The 21,221-nt window shown below is 36.7% G+C and overlaps 1 protein-coding gene across 2 annotated transcripts in view; it reads right to left on the bottom strand.

The window, feature by feature from the left end:
* Pnpla8 (patatin like phospholipase domain containing 8) overlaps positions 1-21,221 on the bottom strand; it is a 42,214-nt gene that overhangs the window by 1,276 nt on the left and 19,717 nt on the right. For both annotated transcript variants that reach the window (XM_042684547.1, XM_042684548.1), the window contains exons 5-9: positions 18,861-18,955; positions 16,423-16,594; positions 13,383-13,440; positions 10,220-10,414; positions 5,005-5,200 (exon numbers count right to left, since the gene is read on the bottom strand). In XM_042684547.1, coding sequence (XP_042540481.1) covers positions 5,005-5,200; positions 10,220-10,414; positions 13,383-13,440; positions 16,423-16,594; positions 18,861-18,955 — 716 coding nt within the window. The remainder of the gene's footprint in view (positions 1-5,004; positions 5,201-10,219; positions 10,415-13,382; positions 13,441-16,422; positions 16,595-18,860; positions 18,956-21,221) is intronic.

The raw sequence follows: 21,221 nt of genomic DNA on the forward strand, positions 1-21,221 counted from the left end.
TCCTTTTTTGGGGGGAGCAAGGGAAGAATCGTGTTTATTGGGATATAATTTACATTCAGTAAGTTCACCGATATTAACTGACAATGTGTATATACTGTGTAACTAACCACAAGTCAAGACACAGCAATTACCACCACCCAAAAACTCTTTTAAAAGTTTTTTTTGGGGGGGGGTGGGGGGCTGGTCCTAGAGCTTGAACTCTGGGCCTGGGCACTGTCCTTCAGCTCTTTGGCTCAAGGCTAGTGCTATACCATTTGAACCACAGAGCCACTTTGGTTTTCTGGTGGTTAACTAACTATAGATAAGGGTCTCAGAACTTCCTGCCTGCCTGGGCTGGTTTTGAATCATGATCCTCAGATCTCAGCCTCTTGAATAGCCAGGATTACAGGTGGGAGCCACCAGCACCCTGCAAAAGTCTCTTTATAAAGTTGGTTCATTGTGTACTGTTTTTCTCTTTTAGCATTTCATAAAAACAGAATCATAAGCCTAGCTACTCTGTCTTCCTGGACTCACAAAGTGCTTTTGAGATTCAGTCATATAATACCCTACATCAATAGTTTTTTGTAGTGATGAGTGATATTATATTACACAGTTTTAACATAATTTACTTTCCTCAGTTTTTCAGCCATTAGAAATAACCATGTTATTATGCTTGTCTCTATGTGAACATATTATTTTTCTTATGAGTACAGACCTAGGAAGAAAATTCCTGAGTCATATGATAAAAGTATATATGCTGCTGGGCACTGGTAGCTCACGCCTGTAATCCTAGCTACTCAGGAGGCTGAGATCTGAGAATCACAATTCAAACCCAGCCCACGCAGGAAAGTCCATGAAACTCTTATCTCCAATTAGCCACCAGAAAACTCGAAGTGGTGCTGTGGTCAAGTGGTAGAGCACTCGCCTTGAGCTGAAGAGCACAGGGACAGTGCCCAGGCCCAAAATTCAAGCCCCACATCCCCCGAACCCCCCCAAAACAGAAAGAAAAAGTGTATATGTTTAAGACCTGCTGTACTATCTTCCAAAAAGGACTGCATCATTTTGACACATAATATTTGACATTGATAATGTACGGATCAATATTTGGCCTTCAGTTACCTTTACCATAGTCTCCTGCTTAGTGCATAATCTTGAAATAAGAAAAAATAAGTCTCCTAGTTTTTTTCTTTTGCAAGTTGTATTGGCTACCCTAGGTCCTTTGGGAACTTTCCTGAAAGAATAGTGTTGAGATAGTGAGAGGGTGACATTGATCAAGATGCACTGTGCAACCAACCCAGATGTCCCTCAGTAGATGAATGCATCAAGAAAATGTGGTATAGATATACAATGGAATTCTATGCCTCCACCAGAAAGAATGATACTACCCCATTTGTTAGGAAATGGAAAGACTTGGAAAAAATATTAAGGGAAGTCAGACCCAAAGAAACATATGACCCATGTTTTTCCCTTATTTGCAATAACTAGTATATGTCTAGGATAATCTTACCAGACAAGCAGAAAAAGTCAAAAGCTATGTACATATGACCATATAAGATGATGCTAAGCAAAATGAACCTCAAGTTATGGACACGAGGTTTTTTCTTTGTTGCTGTTGATTTTAATATACTATGTGATTTTTTTTTCTTTTGTATGTCCTTCTCCCTATGGTATAACCCCTGTTGTCACTGTATTTGATTCCAGTGCCCTGCATCTTGTATATACATTTTTCTAATTTGGGGGAAGGGAAGGGAAATAACAAAATGCTGAAACAAGAATGCAGGTTGACTCATGAGATGTACAAGACACTATGTTGAAAATGAACTTTACAACTTCGAGGAGGGGGGAGTTGGGGCGGGAAGGGATAGTAGGGGAAAAACAAAGGAGGGGGTAACTAGCATTCAGAATATAAGCTACTGTTTTACTGATCTTATATTCTTCAACTTTGCTACTCACTTTTTTTAGTAGCATAAAGCATTCAATCCTTAACATTAAATATGATACTGTGTCAGGAAAGTACATGCCTATAATTCTAGCACATAGGAGCCCAAGGCAGGGTCACCACAAGTTCCAGGTTAGACTAAGCAACATGGCAAAATTTTCTAAAGAAAAAAAAATTTAAAGAAATGAGGGGTTGGAGGTATGGCTCAATGGGTAGAGCCTAATAAGCAAGAAATTCTGAGATCTGAATGGATTTGCAGATCCCCTTCACTGAGCTGAGAAAGTTCCAATCTGTACTTTGCTTGCTGGGTTTTATCATGAATGGATGTAGGATTTTGTCACATGTTTTTTCATAATCTAATGGGATGATTAACAGTATTACACTGATTTTAAAAATGTTAATCCTAGCCCGGGGTTTGTGGCTCAAGCCTGCAATCCTAGCTACTCAGGAGGCTGAGATCTGAGGATCACAGTTCAAAACCAGCCCAGGCAAGAAAGTCCATGAGCCTCTTATCTCTAATAAACCAACAGAAAACTGGAAGTAGCGCTGAGGCTCAAGTGGTAGAATGCTATCCTTGAGCAGAAAAACTGAGGGACAGCCCTCAGGGGCCAGAGTTCAAGCCCCACAACTGATATACAAACACAAAAGTTAATCCTGTATTTATGGAATGAACTTTAATTGGTCATGTTTTATTTTCTTTTTGATATTTTGCTGAACTATGTAATTTATTAGCGTTATTTCTAGATTACTGCAAGTATATGAATGGGAAATACTGGCGAATAGTTTTCTTATTTTTTAAAATTATTTTTCTTAGTAAGTTTTTTATCTGATTTTAGTGTCAAGGTAGTATTGGCCTTATAAAAGAAGCTGGGGAGTTGTCTCTTCTATTTTCTGAAAGTGCTTATATAGAACTGCTAATCAAGTAAATCTTAAGTTTTAAATACTGCATGTTTCACTTCCACCAGTTTGATTCATCTTCCATTTCTCTCCTCATCATACTCATGTCTTTCTCTACCTTACTGAATATATATGTTTCTTCACACAAATGCACAAATCAGTACTTGGTAAGAAGACTCCAGCAGATTCTGCTGCATATCTCTGGATCCCAATCAAATGCTCCTGGAAGTTGCTTCTTCTGTGGTATTCTAGTACAAATCCTATTTTCCTTTGCATTACTAAACATCCAATTCTGTTTCCATTTAAAGTTTCTGCTTCATGCTACTGTTTACCTAATATATGAAAAACATTGTTTTATTCCATTACCTCGTGGTAGGAGGAATTACCTGGCTCTGCTAATTTTTTCATGGTAAGAACAGAATGGAAGTCTTAATTCTCCTTTTAAAGTGTTCAAGCCCTGGCTGGGTGCTGGTGGCTCACACCTGTAATCCTAGCTATTTAGGAGGCTGAGATCTGAGGATCATAGTTTGAAGCTAGCCTGGGCAGGAAGCCTGTAAGACTTTTATCTCCAATTAACTAGTCTCCTAGCCCCTACTCCCCAAAAAGCAGAAGTAGAACTGTGGCTCAAGTAGTAGAGTGTTAACCTTGAGCAAAAAAAGCTCAGAGACCTTGAGCCAAGACCTTGAGTTCAAGCCCCAGGACTAACACACATGAAACAAACAGAAAAAGAGAGAAAGGGAGAGAAAGAGAAAGGGAGGGAGGAAGGGAAAAAAGAAAGGAAGAAAAGGAGAGAAAGAGAAAAAAGAAAAAGTGCCAAGCAAGAGTATAAGGCCCTGGTTTCAAGCCCAAGTACCTCTCTCTGCCCCCCCCCCCCAAAAAAAAACTCAAAAAGATATTTGTATTCCTATGTTCACTGAAGCTTTCATCACAATAGCCAAGGGAAAACAACATTTGCGGAAGTAACCTTTGATCTCCAATATACACCAGAAAGAAGGGAGAGTCATGAGAATTAAGCACATAGGTGGGGAAAGAGCAGGAGCAGGAGAGAAGAGAGCAGAATAGCAACAGAGAAGCCCTAAGGCAGGAGAATTCTCAGCAAGTACAAGATTAGAAATAAAGTGTGGCTGTTTTAAGTACATTAAAAACAACAGCAAGAAAGGTAAAGCCCCTTGTGTCCCTATCTCGGGGTTATTTCGCTTAGCATCATCTTATATGGTCATGTGTTCTTCCCCCACTGGATAACCCCTGTTTTCACTGTATTTGATGTAGGTGCTCTGCATCTTGTATATACATTTTTCTAATTTGGGGAGGGGAAGGGAAATAATAAAATGCTGAAAATAGGATACAGGACGACCCATTGTAACAATGAGACATACAAGACACTTTTGAAAACGAACTTTACAACTTCAGGGGGCATGGGAGAGGGAAGAGTTGGGGTATAGGGAGGAAGGGATGGTAGGGGAAAAATAAAGGAAGGGTAACAATGCTGGATAGGAAATGTACTCATTACCTTACTCATGAAACTATAACCACTTTCTACAGGGTCTTTACAATAAAAAATATATATTAAAAAAAGAAAGTGTGGCTGGTACACTTTATGCAGGGACACACTGCCCTAAGTGATATATATTCAAAAGCCAGTTATTAATAGTCTAGTAAATTTCAATGAGTGAGGTTCTGGGGTTTTGTTAAGTGTGATGGGAAGTCTAGAGGGTTTTCATAAGGGGGAAGATGATGTGATTTCCATTTTAAATGGATTTTTAATGGACTACTCTTACCTATACTAATGGGGTAGCAGTTTGCTTTGACATCAGTAACCATCTTATTCCATACAAGTTCGAAATTATCTCACTGAGATTAAGTGTACACTTGAATCAAACTGAACTTTTCTGCTGCTGCTTTTATCTTTTTTAACTGGCTAGTGTCTCCACCCAAGCTTCTATGCTATGCCTGCTTTAGCTGCTTCTCCACCCAAAAGCAGTACTATTCTTAAGTAGAAAGTTTCTTTGAGGTCAATTAACAAGAAAGGGTTAAGAGAAAGAAAACAAAACAAACAAAAATTGTCTCTTGTGCAGCTTAAGCCCAAAATATAGACACCCCATACTCTTTTGCAGTTAAGATCAGCCTATTTTGTCCATACTAAGCACTTTAAGTTTAAGTGCCTTAAGGAAGCACTGAATCAGACTAACCTTCTGTATCTGTAGCACTGTTGATAACATTAGAAAGTTTGGTTTTCAAGCTTGTATATGTTGCTGTGTTTCTCACATCACTCTCGTAACGTCCAGTGCCCAGGGATACTATGCACTCTAATGGCACATCTGGCCAAAGACATTTACATTCATGCATCGCCAACGCTGATGGGTTATTGAGAAGCAAGCCTCCATCCTGCAGAACAAGTTTTAAAAACAATCTCTTAAATAAGAAGTCATATACTACAAATATGCAAACAAAAATATATTTTGAAAAATTTGATATTAAAGAGAAATTTAAAGAATGTAATAAGCCAAACAAATTAAAGTGAACTTATTGTATATACTATATACAGCTATAGAACACAAGCGAAAAACCATCAGCCTCATGAGGAAATTTTGTATCAAGCTTTCCTTCCCTATTTTGAGCAACCTTTTGGAGAGTTTTAATATGATGATTGGAAATACTAATATGAACTATATGCTTTTTCTTTTGTTGAAGACAGTGTTGCATTATGTACCCCAGTTTGATCTTGGACTAACAATCTTCCTGCTTCAGCCTCCAGGCCAGGTATGTACCATCATGCCCAGCTTCTAAACTGTTTTTTGTTTGTTTCTGCCATTTCTGGGAATTGAACTCAGGGCCTGGACACAGTCCCTGAGCTTCTTTTGCTCTAGGCTAGCATTCTACCCATGTGAGCCACAGTGTCACTTTTGGCTTTTTCTGTTTATATGGTACTGATGAATCTATCCCAGGGCTTCATGCATGTTAAGCAAGCCCTCTAACATTAAGCCACCTTCCCAGCCCTTAAGGACATATTATCCAGACAGGGAAGGTGGCTCAGTGGTAGAGTGCTTGCTTTGCATGCGTGAGGCCTTGGGTTTGATTCCTCAGCACCATATAAGCAGAAAAAGCTGGAAGTAGTGCTGTGGCTCAAGTGGTAGAGTGCTAGAAAGACCAGTTCTTTTCTCCTATGTAAAATATAACCAAATTAATTGAAAGTTTAGTAACATTGTTTATTTTAATGTTTCATATCTACAATGCACATATAGCTAAGTTAAACTGTATTTTAAATATCGGTCAATAACATTATTTGAAAGAATTAAACAGGAAAAGGAAAATTATACTAATAAGAGTATTTTAAAGGCATCAAAATAAAAGTATTTAAAATTTTGGTCAAGTATAACAAAGTGCATTGCACAATATACAAAATAGACTAGGAGGGGCTGGGAAGGTGGCTCAGTGGTAGAGTGCTTGCCTTGCATGCATGAGACCTTGGGTTCGATTCCTCAGCACCACATAAGCAGAAGAAGCCAGAAGTGGCGCTTTGGCTCAAGTGGTAGAGTGCTAGCCTTGAGCTAAAGAGCTGAGGGACATGGGCTGGGAAGGTGGCTCAGTGGTAGAGTGCTTGCATTGCATGCCTGAGGCCCTGGGTTCAATTCCTCAGCACCACATAAGCAAAAAGAAAAAAGCCGGAAGTGGCGCTGTGGCTCAAGTGGTAGAGTGCTATCCTTGAGCTGAAGAGCTGAGGGACAGTGCCCCCAAAAAACAACAACAATAACAACAACAAAATAGACTAGGACTGTATCTCACTGGTACAGCAATTGTGTCAGGTCCTGAGTTCAATCCCCAGTGCTGTAAGAAAACAAAACCTCTATTTTAAAATATTTTTATTAATATGTATTTTATTTAAAATATGGGTATATACGTATATATAAAACTTTATATATGTATTCATATATATTCTCATATGTTCTTTGCTAGATATATGATTTGTATAGCTTATCTCTTAATTCCCTGGAGAGTACCTCTGAAGAAGAGTAAAAGTTCCTTAATTTTGATGAAATTTACTTTATCAACTTTATGGATGGTGAATTCTATATGACTGTAAAATGTTTTCACCTAAATCTAGGCATGAAGGGTTTCTTTTCCTACTTTCTTCTGAGATTAAGTGTACACTTGCAGTTTTATAGTTTTATTTTGCATTTAGAACTATGATCTACTTTCAATAATCTCTGAATAAGGTGTGAGGTTGTTTTTGTTTTGTTTTGTTTTTGCTGCTCCTGGGGCTTGAACTCAGGACCTGGGTACTGTTCCTGAAGTTCTTTTGTGCAAAGCTAACATTCTACCACTTGAACCATAGTGCCACTTCTGGCTTTTTCTGTTTATGTTGTTCAGAGAAATCGAACCCAGGGTTTCATGTAATGTTAGGCAAGCAGTCTAACACTAAACCACATTCCCAGCTCAAGGTTTGAGGTTTAAGTCAGAGTTTTTGTTGTATGTCTGTGGGAGAGACAGACAGGAGGGGGCTAGAGAGAGAGAGACAGAGACTGACAGACTGATAAGAACAATGGTTACAATAGAAATTGCTAAAAAGACTATTTTCTCTGTTGAACCTCTTTTACATCTTTCTCTTTTGTATTTTTTGTCAAAAATTAAATGCCATATATGTGTAGGTCTCTATTTTTGGAGTCTCTTCTATTTATATTATCTTCCTTAATGTAAATAAAAGTCATGATTACTATACTTGTATTGTACAATTTTTTAAGTTAGCACCCTGTAATCCTAGCTACTCAGGAGACAGAGATCTGAAGATCAGGGTATAAAGCCAAATTTGAGGGTAGGAAAATTTGTGAGACTCGTACCTCCAAAGTAACCACCAAAAAGCCAGAAGTAGAACTATGGTTCAAGTGGTAGAGTGCTTGCCTTGCATGAATGAGGCCCTGGGTTTGATTCCTTAGCACCACATAAACAAAAAAGGCTGGAAGTGGCGTTGTGGCTCAAGTGGTAGAGCGCTAGCTTTGAGCCGAAGAACTGAGTGACAGCGCCCAAGCCCAGTGTTCAGGCCCCATAACCGAAAGAAAAAAAAAAAAAAAAGGCTAAGGGACAGTGCCCAGCCTCAGGATCAGCACAAAAGCCAAAATAAAACAACAAAAACATGTATTTTAATGTGCTACTGTTATAAAAATTTCCTATATAAAATAAAAGTGCTTCTCCTCTTTGTACTTAGTTATTTTATAGGAATGGTGGTATTTGTTTTGTAAGATTTAGATAATAACTCTTCAGTTTTAGCATTATAAAACAACTTTCTCACACATAAGCATTTCAAATAATACTTCAGTTACATAAGTGAGATCACACTAGAAGGCAGCTATATAGGAATGTCTCAAAATACTAACCACACTTTCCAGAGAAGAGTAACTGCCTCATTAGATTATGAAACAGCTGGTTTGAGGTTCATGGACCATTATTACCATCAGTATAAACAGCTTAATGTTTTTGACATTACAGGAAAAACTGAGATCTATGGGGTTCTCAGAAAAGCAGTTTGGTTTCTCATTTCTAACCTTATTCTCCATTTCAGTATAGATTGTTTATTGTTACTTCCACTCTAATTTGTACTTCCTTTAGGTTATTGATCCCTAGCACTTGACCACATCTCTGAAAGAATGTGCCTGATGTTTCTATATTGTGATTTTGAGACAGGCACAACCTTTTAAAAGAATCTCTTATAAACATGAGCATATTTACTCATAAGCCTGTATTATTTCAGACCTCTGAATCTTTCCATTCATGTCTCTCTGTGGCTGAGATGTGCCTGAGTAGCAACCATCACTGAAACCTAAACTGCAGAACCTGGTCCGTGAATAGCCTAGGTCTGAGACTGTCACCTGACTGACAGTAGTTGACCTAAGAACAGTGAAGCCTCTGTCCCTTTGTTGGAGTCAGAAAGAGAACAATTTATTTCAACAATCAAATGAGAAAAGGGGAGCACAAATTCTAGGTCTTAGGCTTATTTTAGTTATTGAGTTAACTAACTGAATTTTTACAGAGTACATCTTAAATATTAAAAGTAGAATGTCAGAGAATATGAACAGACAGCAAAATCCTAAACATATTGAAATGCAAGCTAAGAATGTGAGAACTAATGCCTGAGTGCTGCAATCCTAGCTATTCTGGAGGTTAAGATATAAAGACAGCAGTTTGAAGTCAGCCAGGGTAGAAAAGTCCATGGGAATGTTATCTCCTATTAACAAGGAGGAAGAGAGAGGGGAGGGGAGGGGGAAAGGGAGGGGGAGGAAAAGAGAGGAAGAGAGAGAGGGGGAGGGGGAGAGAGGGAGAGAGAGAGGGAGAGCGCAAGAGAGCAAGTGTGAGAAGAAAAAGAAGTGGAAGTATGGCTGAAGTGGTATAGCACCAGCCTACAGAAGAAAAAAAAGCCAAGCAATAGCCCAAGGCCTTGAGGCCATGAGTTCAAGTCCCAGTATTGGCAGGAAAAAAAACAGCAAAAACAATAAAAAGAACACTTATATTCCTAAGTATCAATTCAAAAGCTTTGTTTTCCTATCACTTTATAAAATTCTGAATTAAGACTTTTGTAATGGAAGAAATGTGACAGACGAAATTTAAGTGAATCCATATATAGAAAAGCAATAAACTACTAGAAACATTCAACTTTATAATTTAACCATAAATTTAAGACAGTTTAATTGTGGATAAGCATCCTGTTACTGGCAACTGTGACTCCAGTCTAATTACTTAACCTTTCTTAAAACTCTATTTTTGTATTTGTTAAATGGAAATAGCTATCTCATAAGAAGCAATGAATTAATGAGATAATACAAAGCAATAAAGTGTCTGGTACATACCTAACTAATGCATGCTTATCATTATTCTACTATATTGTCTCCTTCAAAGTATGCACTCCAAAATCACCAAACCAGACTGGGCTATACTTTCAATTATAATACTTAATTCTTATTTTCTTCTTGTATGTAAAAGGGCTTAAACTCAGGCCTGGGTGCTATCCCTGAGATTTGTTGCTCAAGACTAGCATTCTACCATTTGAACCATAGCTCCATTGTCCAGTTTTTTGTTGGTTAATTGAGGTAAGGTTCTCATGGACTGGGCTGGCTTCCAACAGTGAGCCTCAGATCTTCACCTCCTGAATAGCCAGGGCTGAAGGCCTGAGGAGCCACCAGTGCCTCACATTATTTTTCAACAATGAAATTTTCGTAACTGGCTATGAATCACTATATAAAACACAAAAAAATTACCTCAATTATACTTTCATGTCAGAAGGCTTATTAATTTAAGAAAAACAAAATTATTCCTGGCTTTCCTATCTTTTGACATGAGAACATGAAATTTCCTGTTATCTTTGTGAAGTTCTTTTAATTATGCAAAGATTTAAGATACCAATACATGTTAACTTACTTGATGAAGATCATTTCCCAATACATATTCAGCAAAGTAGCCAGGAGCAGCAGATGAGGCTCTAATTGCTTGCCACATTTTATACTGACAGCCTCCCAAATAATGAGAGTTGATTCCAGGAAAATGACCATAGTTTCTAAACACAAAAGCTTTTGGTGCTATACCTCTGTTTACTATGGTACTTACAGCAGCTACCTAGAGAATTAAAAAAAACAATACAACTATAAGCAGCAATGTTTGAGATCTGTAAAAATTAAATGCTATTTATTCTCATGAATGAATAATCTGTAACTTCAATAAGATCAAAGTGAAAACTCTCTTAATATAAATATTTCCTAATGGAATAACAGACATAAGGACTGAGACAATTCTAAGACATGAATATAATAAAATATACTTGACATTATTTGGTTTAAAAAATACACACGTGATCTAAGGGCATACACATTCTTAGGTCTTTATATAATAAGTGAAACAACAGTAGTTACAATTAATGAAACTAAAAACAAGTAAAATATTTTCACAGTATCATTTGCATTGGTCTTTGTTTCTGAGTTCTTTGAAAGCATTTTAACTTTAGTAAAGCTATAACATATATGCTATAATTCTTAATTATATAAAATATATTATAAAATTATAAAATCTTATAAAATATATCAAAATATAATTATATATACTATAATTCTCAAAGCTTTCAGGTCATAAACTAGGTAATAATATATATTCTAAATTCCTGTAAGTAACCTGTGTCTTTAGGTAACTATGGATAAGAACTGGCCATACCCTACAATCCAGAGAATTTCTATAATTGGGATACAGATAGAACTTGATTAAAAGTATGTATGGGTGGCTGCTCTGCTTAGCATGATGAAGTACTTTTTGATGTGGCTCAAGTTTCCCTACAATCACATCTAATTCAAAGCTGACAAATTATAATTTAGAAGCAAGCAAGCCAACAAAAATAGCCTTGGATATACAAGGGAACAAGCCTAATATGTAGGCCACATCCCAGGCTCCCCTCCAAAGGAACTAAACTACCTCTTTATCATGGTCTATAAGGAGTGTGCATGGTCTGATCAGCCTACTGTTCCAATCTCAACCCACATGCTGCCCTGGATCTTTGGCTCTGGTCTGCAGGAACTCTTTTAGTTCCTGGAATTCTCTGACTCCAATTGAACAGGCCATTCCCTTTGTCCCCTTGCCAGGAATGCTCCTACTCAGCAGCCTTTACAATGAGATCTCACAGAGCAGCCTTCCCTTGTGTCCCTTTAAATATATGCTTTCAGATAAGTAGTGTACACCACAGTACTTACTTCAGGAAACTCTACTGCATCTCTGTGATTAGTGCATAGTAAGTTATGGCACTTTGCAAGGCTGTAAATTCTTCTGTTTGTTCACTAATGTATTAGGAATATTATGAATTTTAATGTATTAAGAATTATTGCAAAATGAATTTAAGTATGAAAATACAGCAGGTGCTGGTGGCTCATGCCTGTAATCCTAGCTACTCAGGAGGCTGAGATCTGAGGATTACGGGTAAAGCCAGCCCGGCAGGAACGTCCATGAGACTCTTATCTTTAATCAACCTCCAGAAAACCAGAAGTGGAGCTGTGGCTCAAATGGTAGAATGCTTGCCTTGAGCTGAAAAGCTCAGGGACAGCACCCAGACCCAGAGTTCAAGCTCCACAACTGACAAGAAAAAAAAAGTGTGAAAATACCAGCGTTCAAGAGAAATAAGTAAGTATATTTCATAATTTTGTCATCCCAAATTATCATCTGAGAATAAAATAACATTCTGCAAGTTATTTATAGGAATATAAATTGTACTCTTTAACAAACTTATTAGTAGACATATTCAGATTATCAAATTTCAAAAACTTAAGGAGCTACTCTGAGGTATATCTAAATGACAGTAAACATTTTTTAGTTGGGATTCTATTTGAACATTAATATATTACCCTATATTTGGCACATTTGTTTACCTTTAAAAGCCTACGGGACTTAATTATGTTTTTCTTTTTTTGTTCAGTCCTAAAACTTAAACTCAGGGCCTGGGCACTGAGTTTTTTGGTTAAGGCTAGCACTCTACCACTTGAGCCACAAATCCACTTCTGACTTTTTAGTAGTTTATTGGAAGTAAGAATCTCTTGAACTTTTCTACCCAGACTGGCTTTAAAACTTGATTCTCAAATCTGAACTTCCTGAGTTGCTAGGATTACACACATGAGCCACTGATTTCCAGATTATTTAATAACTAGATTTGATTAAAATAATAATGATAAACTAATTCTTTTGGGCTGAGAATGTGCTTAGTGGTAGAGTGCTTGCCTAGCAGGCATGAAGCCCTGGGTTCAATTCCTTAGTACTAAATAAACAGAAAAGGCTGGAAAGTGGGTCCTGTGGCTCAAGTGGTAGAGGTATTAGCCTCTACAGAGCCTAGGCCTTGAGTTCAAGTCCCAGGACTGCCAAAAATAAAATCTTCCATATTTGTAGTCTCTGACTTCCATGGTTTTAAACTTGTTATATTTTTATCAGATATAGAAAAGACTTAATGATCATAATCAACATCTTCATAGAATGACCCAAAAGATAAGGAATTAATATAATGTAGTATCAGAAATTCCTGAGAATTTTTCTCCTTAAAAACAAAAATCTCAGCCGGGCACTGGTGGCTCACGTCTGTAATCCTAGCTACTTACAGGAGGCTGAGCTCTGAGGATTGCAGTTCAAAGCCATAGCAAGAAAGTCCATGAGACTCTTCACTCCAATTAACCATCAGAAAACTGGAAGTGGCACTGTGGCTCAAGTGGTAGAGTGCTCATCTTGAACTGAAAAGTTCAGGGACTGGGACCAGGCCCAGAGTCAAGCCCCAAAACAAAAACAAAAAACCAGAAAACTCTCGGGGTCAAACTGTCAAAAGTTTGTATATATGAAAATAGAGAACAATGAAACCACAATAAAGTGGCATGAGTGAGAGTTATAGAGATGGTTTAGGTGATTGGAATACATTCCATAAATGTGTGGAAACTGTCACAATGAAATCCCCACCTTATACAACTGATGTGTACTAAAGTTGTAAAAAATAATTTTAAAAAAAGGATCCTCAGAATAAGTGCTTTCGCCAGTTCTTGTTCCAATTAGATGTAATATTTAAGGAACTTACCTTAGTACACATAGGATTTCTTGCTGTTTCAATCATCAGTGCAGATCCCATTCTATCCCTTTATTAAATAAGAATAAATACAGTATATCAAAATGAATTTTAAGCTAATAATTAGGAAACATAATTTCTGCTTTCCCAAAAATTAGTTGTGTTAAAAGGAGCAAAACAGGATAGCAGTCTCCTTTAAGAGTTTTATCATCAGTTAATGCACATTAAGCAATGTGCAGTTACTTACTAATCTCTGATTCAAACTATAAGTACCTATAGTAATCAAAAAAAATGTAAATTGAAAGAGTAATTTCAAACTGATGCTTTTTTTGGTGCTGGTCCTGGGGCAGGAGCTCAGAGCCTGAGTGTTATCCTTTTTTTCTCAAGGCTAGCAGTCTTGAACTTGAACTACAGCTCTACTTTTAAGTCTTTTTAGTGCTTAACTGGACATAAGAGTCTCATGCACTTTCCTTCCCCATGCTGGCTTCCAAAGGTGATCCTCAGAACTTACCCTCCTGAGTAGTGAGGATTATAGGCATAAACCACCAGCACTCTTTTAAACACTAAATAAGTGTTCATGATGTACAAATTGATGCTAAGTTTACTAAGCTAGGATTATATTTGGCAGAACAATGTATATATTTATATGTATATATACATATATATACACACACATATATAGCTATACTGTATATATATATATCCATACATATGTATATACATATATATGGGTGTATATACAGAAAGGCTCAGGGACAGAGCCTGGGCCCTGAGTTCAAGTCCCAGGACTGGCAAAAAAAAAAAAAAAATCTTCCGGGCTGGGAAGGTGGCTCAGTGGTAGAGCGCATGCCTTGCATGCCAAAGGCCCTGGGTTCGATTCCTTAGCACCACATAAGCAAAAAGAAAAAAGCCAGAGGTGGCACTGTGGCTCAAGTGGTAGAGCGCTAGCCTTGAGCTGAAGAGCTGAGGGACAGCGTCCAGGCCCAGAGTTCAGGCCCCATGACCGGACCCAAAAAAAAAAAAAAAAATCTTCCATATTTGCAGTACACATATATACATATGTATATATATACATACATACACATATTGGTATATATAATACACACATATGCACACACAAATAAGAAAAACACTGATAAGAGTTTAAAATGTGTATAACATGTTATGACCCAAAATTTCACTTTAGAAATTTCCCCTAAATAGGAGCTGGGCAGTGGTGGCCTATAATCCTAGCTACTTGGGACTGAGAATGGGAAAAATGTGGTTCAAGGCCCTCTCATCCCATAGGTGTTGCAGTGGTATGTATTTATAGATCCTAAATTATGTAGGAGGCTGAAATCAGGAGGTTCAGAAGTTTCAGGGTAACCCAAGCATAGGTCATGAAATTCCATATCAAAAGAGCAAAACCAGATGGGGTGTTATGTACCTGTCATCCCAGCTATTATGGGAAGTTTAAAATAGGCAAATATTGGTTCAGGTATGTGGCTGGGTAGGAAATAAGACCCTATGTCAAAAATAACTGGCAAAAAATAGGGGTAGTGACATGGCTTAGCAGTAGAGCCTCTGCCTAGCAAGGGCCAAGCAAAGTTCAAAGCTCAGTACCAGCTCTGCACAACTCCCCCACATATACACCAAAGATATAGGTGGAAATGTCATGATTGTACAAATAATAAACTACTAAAAATGGTATGTTCATAAAGTAAAATCATGAACATGTTTCAAAACTATTAATAACATAAGAAACCATTTGTGCTAAATACCAACAGGTATTATCATCCAAATTTTGAAGAGGATGAACACTCATTTGCATATAGACACTTCTATGGAGAAATATTAATAATGCCTTTTGTTCATAGGCAAACAAGGTTATTTTCATTGTTGTTTTAATATATTCTCCATTTCTATATGATTGTTTAAAAAGACATTAAAGTTTGACCCAATGATTACTCCTCTTATAAACTAATCTGAGGATTGTGGTTCAAAGACAGCTGGGCAGCAAAGTCCATGAGACTCTTATTTCTAATTAACAACCAGAAAACCGGAAGTGGCGCTGTGGCTCACGCGGCCAAGAGCTTGCCTAGAGCTGAAAAGTTCAAGGACAAAGCCCAGGCCCAGAATTCAAACCCCACAAGTGACAAAAAAAAGAAAGAAAGAAAGAAAGAAAGATAAAATGTAGTGTTCAAAATGTCAACAGATTTTAATAAACTCAAAAAATGAAAAGCGAGCTGGGAATGTGGCTTAATGGAAGAGTGCTTGCCTAGCATGCATGAAGCCCTGGGTTCAATTCCTCAGTACCACATAAACAGAATAGGCCAGAAGTGGGGCTGTGGCTCAAGTGGTAGAGTGCTAGCCTTGAGCAAAAAGAAGCTAAAAGACAGTGTCCAGGCCCTGAGTTCAAGCCCCAGGACTGGCCAAAAAAAATAAAAGCTTGCAAGACTACATTATAAATTGTGCAATAGAAAAACCAAATAAAAATATGTATGATGTAGCAAAAACAAAATACACTGTAAGGTCTATAGCTTTCAACAATAGGACTGAGTGATTTTTTTTTTTGGTTTCCACATTATTCTTATATTTTAAGTTTTTAATTATACTTAATTAGAATAATTACTTGAGATAAAACTAAGACATATCAAGTAAAAACAACAGTAAGTAAATATGGTTTACATACAAAATGGTTTCATATTTTTTAAAAAAGCAAATTATAGCTTTTACATACAAATCTCACAAATATGAGCCCCAAAATCTGTGACTAAAATAGGACTTACAAACCAGTAACAAACTATATAACTTGAGGGTAGAGACAAGCGGGGGAAAAAATGAAGAACAAAGGAAGGGATGACACTGACCAAGAGGCATTATACTCATAATTTGACTCATTAAATAGTAGTCCCTTTGTACAATGACTTAATAATTTAAAAAATAGTAACAATGTTTATCTCCAATTAGTGAAATTAATAATAACATTCCTTTGTATTTTCTGTACATTTCAAATTAGAATATGCAAAGACATCTACACAATGAGAAATTTTAAAAAATAATCTTAACTTACTTAAGAATTTTTTCCCACATTTGACTGTCATAAAATGCATGGCTCCAACTCATTTTGACTGTTCCAAGAATCACATTTTGTGAAAATACATCTGATCCTAATTTCCGATAAAGTTCCTCACATTCATCCAAGGGCATATGAAACAATCCCAGCATAAAAGCTAAAATGGCACCTGAAAGAATTTTCAGTTTTAATTAGCATTGATGCTACTTAAGACCTTATCATCTAAGATATCCTGAGTTATAGACTGATCTTAAACTCTAAGCTTTGGCTTTGATACCTTGTATGGCACCTGGGACAAATTACTTCTCTGAACCCAATTATTTTCATCTGTAAAATGGGGATAAATTTTTACTGGGATAACAGGTCCTAAAAGGATTAAATTAATGCTACCCCAAGATGATAATGATAATAATCTTAAACAATATAAAAATAGTTTTATACTAAATTAATATATAAGAAAAGATTTCATAACAGATAAAAGACTTTAATTATTTAGTTTTGCCATAAAATACATTATATTTGGGAACTCACCAATTCATTAAGCAATTACTTCTTCAGGTTGGTCCTAGAACCAATGTAATTAAAGAAATTAAGTACTCTAGGATGTCCTTTTAAATAGCTGATTTCATATCCTAGTTGTAGCTGGTAGGATATACTGCCACCTAGTGTGCCTAACTTGCCTAACACTAAACTGAAGAGAAGAGAGGAGAAAGCTTTGGGGGAATGGGGAGAGGGCAAGATAGGGCAAAGATCTGCTTATCTCAGCACTTAACCTAAGATGGAAATAAAACACAAAGCAGACACAAGAAATATTTCTCATATATTATAAATATTCACGTATTTTACCACAATTGGCATCATTCCAGTAAAAGATTAGACAAATTATGCTTTAAAAATATATTGTGGCAGAACATAATAAAAATTATAATTTGTAGATTTCTAATTAACACATCAAAAATTCTCAAAAAATTTTATCTTAAAGCAGGGCTACTATAATTACTCTATTACTATAATAATTACTATTATTTTACTAAGTAAGTAAAGGCATTAACCTTAAACTAAATGTTTATTAACTTCACCACAGGTACTAACAGGATATATTTATAAAATGGAAAAGAAAATAAAGCACCAAACTTCAAGGTACAGTGAGTATAAGCAAAGACCTGATGGAAAAGACAATGTGCTAAATTCATAAATGTATATTTATATAAAATGATTTAAGATTCTCTTTACAGAGCAGTCCCTAATGACAATGGAGCAAGACATTAACTGGTAGATACATTTAAGTGTTTGCATTGCTAAGTTCATTCCACAAGTTAACAAAAAGTTATGAGAACATACGAAAAAAAAAGGTTTACAGCCAGGCTTGGTGCTATACACCTGAGATATATGTACTGTTTTCCTATTTGGGACTCACTACACATTTGTAACAACATATTGAATGAACTCAGAAGACCTCTGGAAAGAACTAAAAGCTCAGGGTCAGCACCCAGGTCCTGATTTCTAGTCCCAGAAACAGCACCAGAAGAAGACGAAAGAAGGGAGGAAGGGAGGAAGGGAGGAAGGGTGGGAAGGAGGGAGGGAGGGAGGGAGGGAAGGAGGGAGGGAAAGAAAAAGAAAGTTCCAAATTTGGTAACATCCCAAGATCCCAAGGAAGTAGTGTTACAGTAACTCTACTCCAATGGGCTCCTTATGGTTCTCAATCATCTCTGCAACTGCTCTCATCATTTAGTCTTAAAAATGAGAACTGGGAAATTCCATTTGTGAATATTTGTCAGTCAGTACTAATAATGTAAAGGTATCTTTGATTTTGTTCATGGCAAATCTTCAGAATTGCTGTTATAGTTCAAAAGAGTAAGAAAAAGAAACGGATGTAAAATTCATGAAGGGTAAACTAAAAAGATAAGAAATTAAGTCAAACATTAAACATAATTAACAACTACCCTAAAGTGCTGTATTTCTTCCATATAAGCAGAGAATACATATAGCAACTAGCAGTATTAAATAGCTTTTTACAAACATAGACATATTTATTGGCTTACATTGTGGGTTTGAACAACCACCTAAAAATGATGTAGGAAGTAATCTCACTTAAAGAGCCTCTTCACAAAAAAAGTCTATCGTTAATTTTCTATTAGTTCAAGTAAAATGAGTACCTTCCACTTCATCTTTCCTTGCAGTGAACATACTACAGAACAATTAATAATCTATCAAAATGGCTCATTGAAAATAACTACAAAAGCACATTAAAAGTTACTTTTGAATATAAACTATCCATAATGAATATTTTAAAAGTTCATTAAGCCAAAGGATTATTTACTGAAGCATGGAACTAATATCCATCATCTCAGAGAACAATGATGATCTTAAACCTAAGTGTTCAATGCTTTATTACTTAATTCATTATTTAACACTCCTATGTGATAAAAAATTACCTGTGCTTACACCACAAATGTAATCAAAGAGCTGATGAATTGGCTTCTGAGTAAGCTCAACTAATTTCCGAAGTGTCTGAAGAGCAACCACACCCCTATAAAAACACATTAAATGCAAAATGAGACTTGTAAATTCACTTGAGTAAATCAATTCTAAAGTTACCACTATAGTTTATGTTACCATGACAATATAAATCAGCATCAGTAAAAACTGCTTGACTGAACTTGTATGATCACTTTAGAAAATCTAGTATCTAAATGATTTAAAATCTGTGCTATAGCAACAAATTTGTATTTGTAACCTCATTAAATAAAAATGTAAAAATGTGCCAATGCTAGATATTTTTGTACATATTTCAACTCTGAATATCACTTAAAACTTTCCCTCAGCAGTCCTAAGTTACCATATATTGGTTCTTCTTTCTCTTTTGGTCAGCTGTGGGACTTGAACTCAGGGCCCAGGTCCTGTCCCTAAGCTAACACTCAAGACTAGTGCTCTGCCACTTTGAGCCACAGTGCCACTTCCAGTTTTCTGGTGGTTAATTAAGAGATAAAAGTCTCACAGCCTTTCCTGTTTGGGCTGGCTTTGAACTGTGATCCTCAGATCTCAGCCTCCTGAGTAGCTAGGTTTATAGATGTGAGCCACCAGCACCCAGTTGATAACTTAAGACATTTCTACATTTGTGTTTTATTTGTATTTCAGTCTTTTTTTTCCCCCGGCCTGAACTCTGGGCCTGGGCACTGTCCCTAAGCTCTTCAGCTCAACGCTAGCACTCTACCACTTGAGCCACAGCGCCACTTCTGACTTTTTCTGCTTATGTGGTACTGAGGAATTGAACCCAGAGCCTCATAAATGCAAGGCAAGCACTCTACCACTGAGCCACCTTCCCAGCCCTTCATAGTCTATTTTTTTTAAGTTCTTTTTTATTTAGTTTTTAAAATTCAATAAACTTAAGACAAGCCTCTGTGTTAAGGGTTAATCTACTGACTTTGTATTTCTGGATCTTTTCCAAAGGCGGTAAATAGCTCAAGAGAATGTACAAATATAAAACAGTCTAGGACGTGTAGGCCAATGTAGGGTGTTCCATATATGAGGACAATTCTTAATATCTAGAGAATAGGGCTGGGAAGGTGGCTCAGTGGTAGAGCGCTTGCCTTGCATGCATGAGGCCCTGGGTTCGATTCCTTAGCACCACATAAGCAAAAAGAAAAAAGCTGGAAGTGGCGCTGTGGCTCAAGTGGTAGAGCGCTAGCCTTGAGCTGAAGAGCTGAGGGACAGCGCCCAGGCCCAGATTTCAGGCCCCATGACCGGTCCAAAAAAAAAAAAAAAAAAAATCTAGAGAATATACAAAAATAAAAAAAACTTCTATTCCTAAAGAAGGCATAGGGCATGTGAGCATCAGAACATAGTGGTAGTTAGCTACCACAAAATAAAATTTACAGTTCCGAATTGCCTTGATTTTACTAACAAAATCATTAGAAAGTTTCCTAAGACTAAAGTAGAAAATAAAAGATAGTGATTTTTAATGTTAATCCCATGGATTTGAGAAAAAGATGACTTATAAGAGATAATGTATTCGTTAAAAATTAGACAAAGAATTAAAGATGATGTTGGATAAAATATTTAACAATGTGGCCTCCATTAACTTTCAGAAAAGAAAAATACAAACATATACTCACAGAAAAGGTTTTGAAGAAAATAAAAATATTAAAATAATCTCAAGTTTTTATCTTTTTCCCCTGCCATCTTTTTCTAACTGCTTTTATAATGATGACCCCATTTTTAAATGTAAGATTTATAAGTTCAGAATGAATTAAAAATATGTAGACTTGCCACATGGCTACTATAACCTTAACAACTGTACAACCAGGTTCTCTTACACACAGACACAAATGAAAAATATAGGATTTGGGGCCAACTCCAGTGGCGAACACCTGTAATCCCAGCACCTGGGAGGCTGAGGCAAGAAGAGGACAAACAAAATTGAGGGGAAGGAGGAATCCTCTGGAGGAAGAGGCAGTACTGGGGACTAAACTCAGTCATGCTCTTGTTATAACGGCAACCATTATACCACTTGAATCACAAGCCCAGCCATTCTGATTTTAGTTTTTCCTTTACTCAGGGTCTCACTTTTACTTCAGGCTGGCCTTGGATCATGATCTCCTACATTTTTGGGGAGCTGCCCTGTGCACTATAGGATTTTTAGCAGCAACTGTCATCTCAGAACTAGATATAAGTGGCAGTCCTTCAGTGTGACAACTAAAACTATTTTTTAGACATTGCTAAGTGTCTTTTTTTTTTTTTTTTTGTCAGTAGTGAGGCCTGAACTCTGGCCCTGGGCACTATCCCTCAGCTCTTCA

The sequence above is a fragment of the Dipodomys spectabilis genome, unplaced genomic scaffold (genome assembly GCF_019054845.1).
Source record: "Dipodomys spectabilis isolate Male_0828 unplaced genomic scaffold, ASM1905484v1 ptg000089l, whole genome shotgun sequence".
Classification (NCBI taxonomy): Eukaryota; Metazoa; Chordata; class Mammalia; order Rodentia; family Heteromyidae; genus Dipodomys; species Dipodomys spectabilis.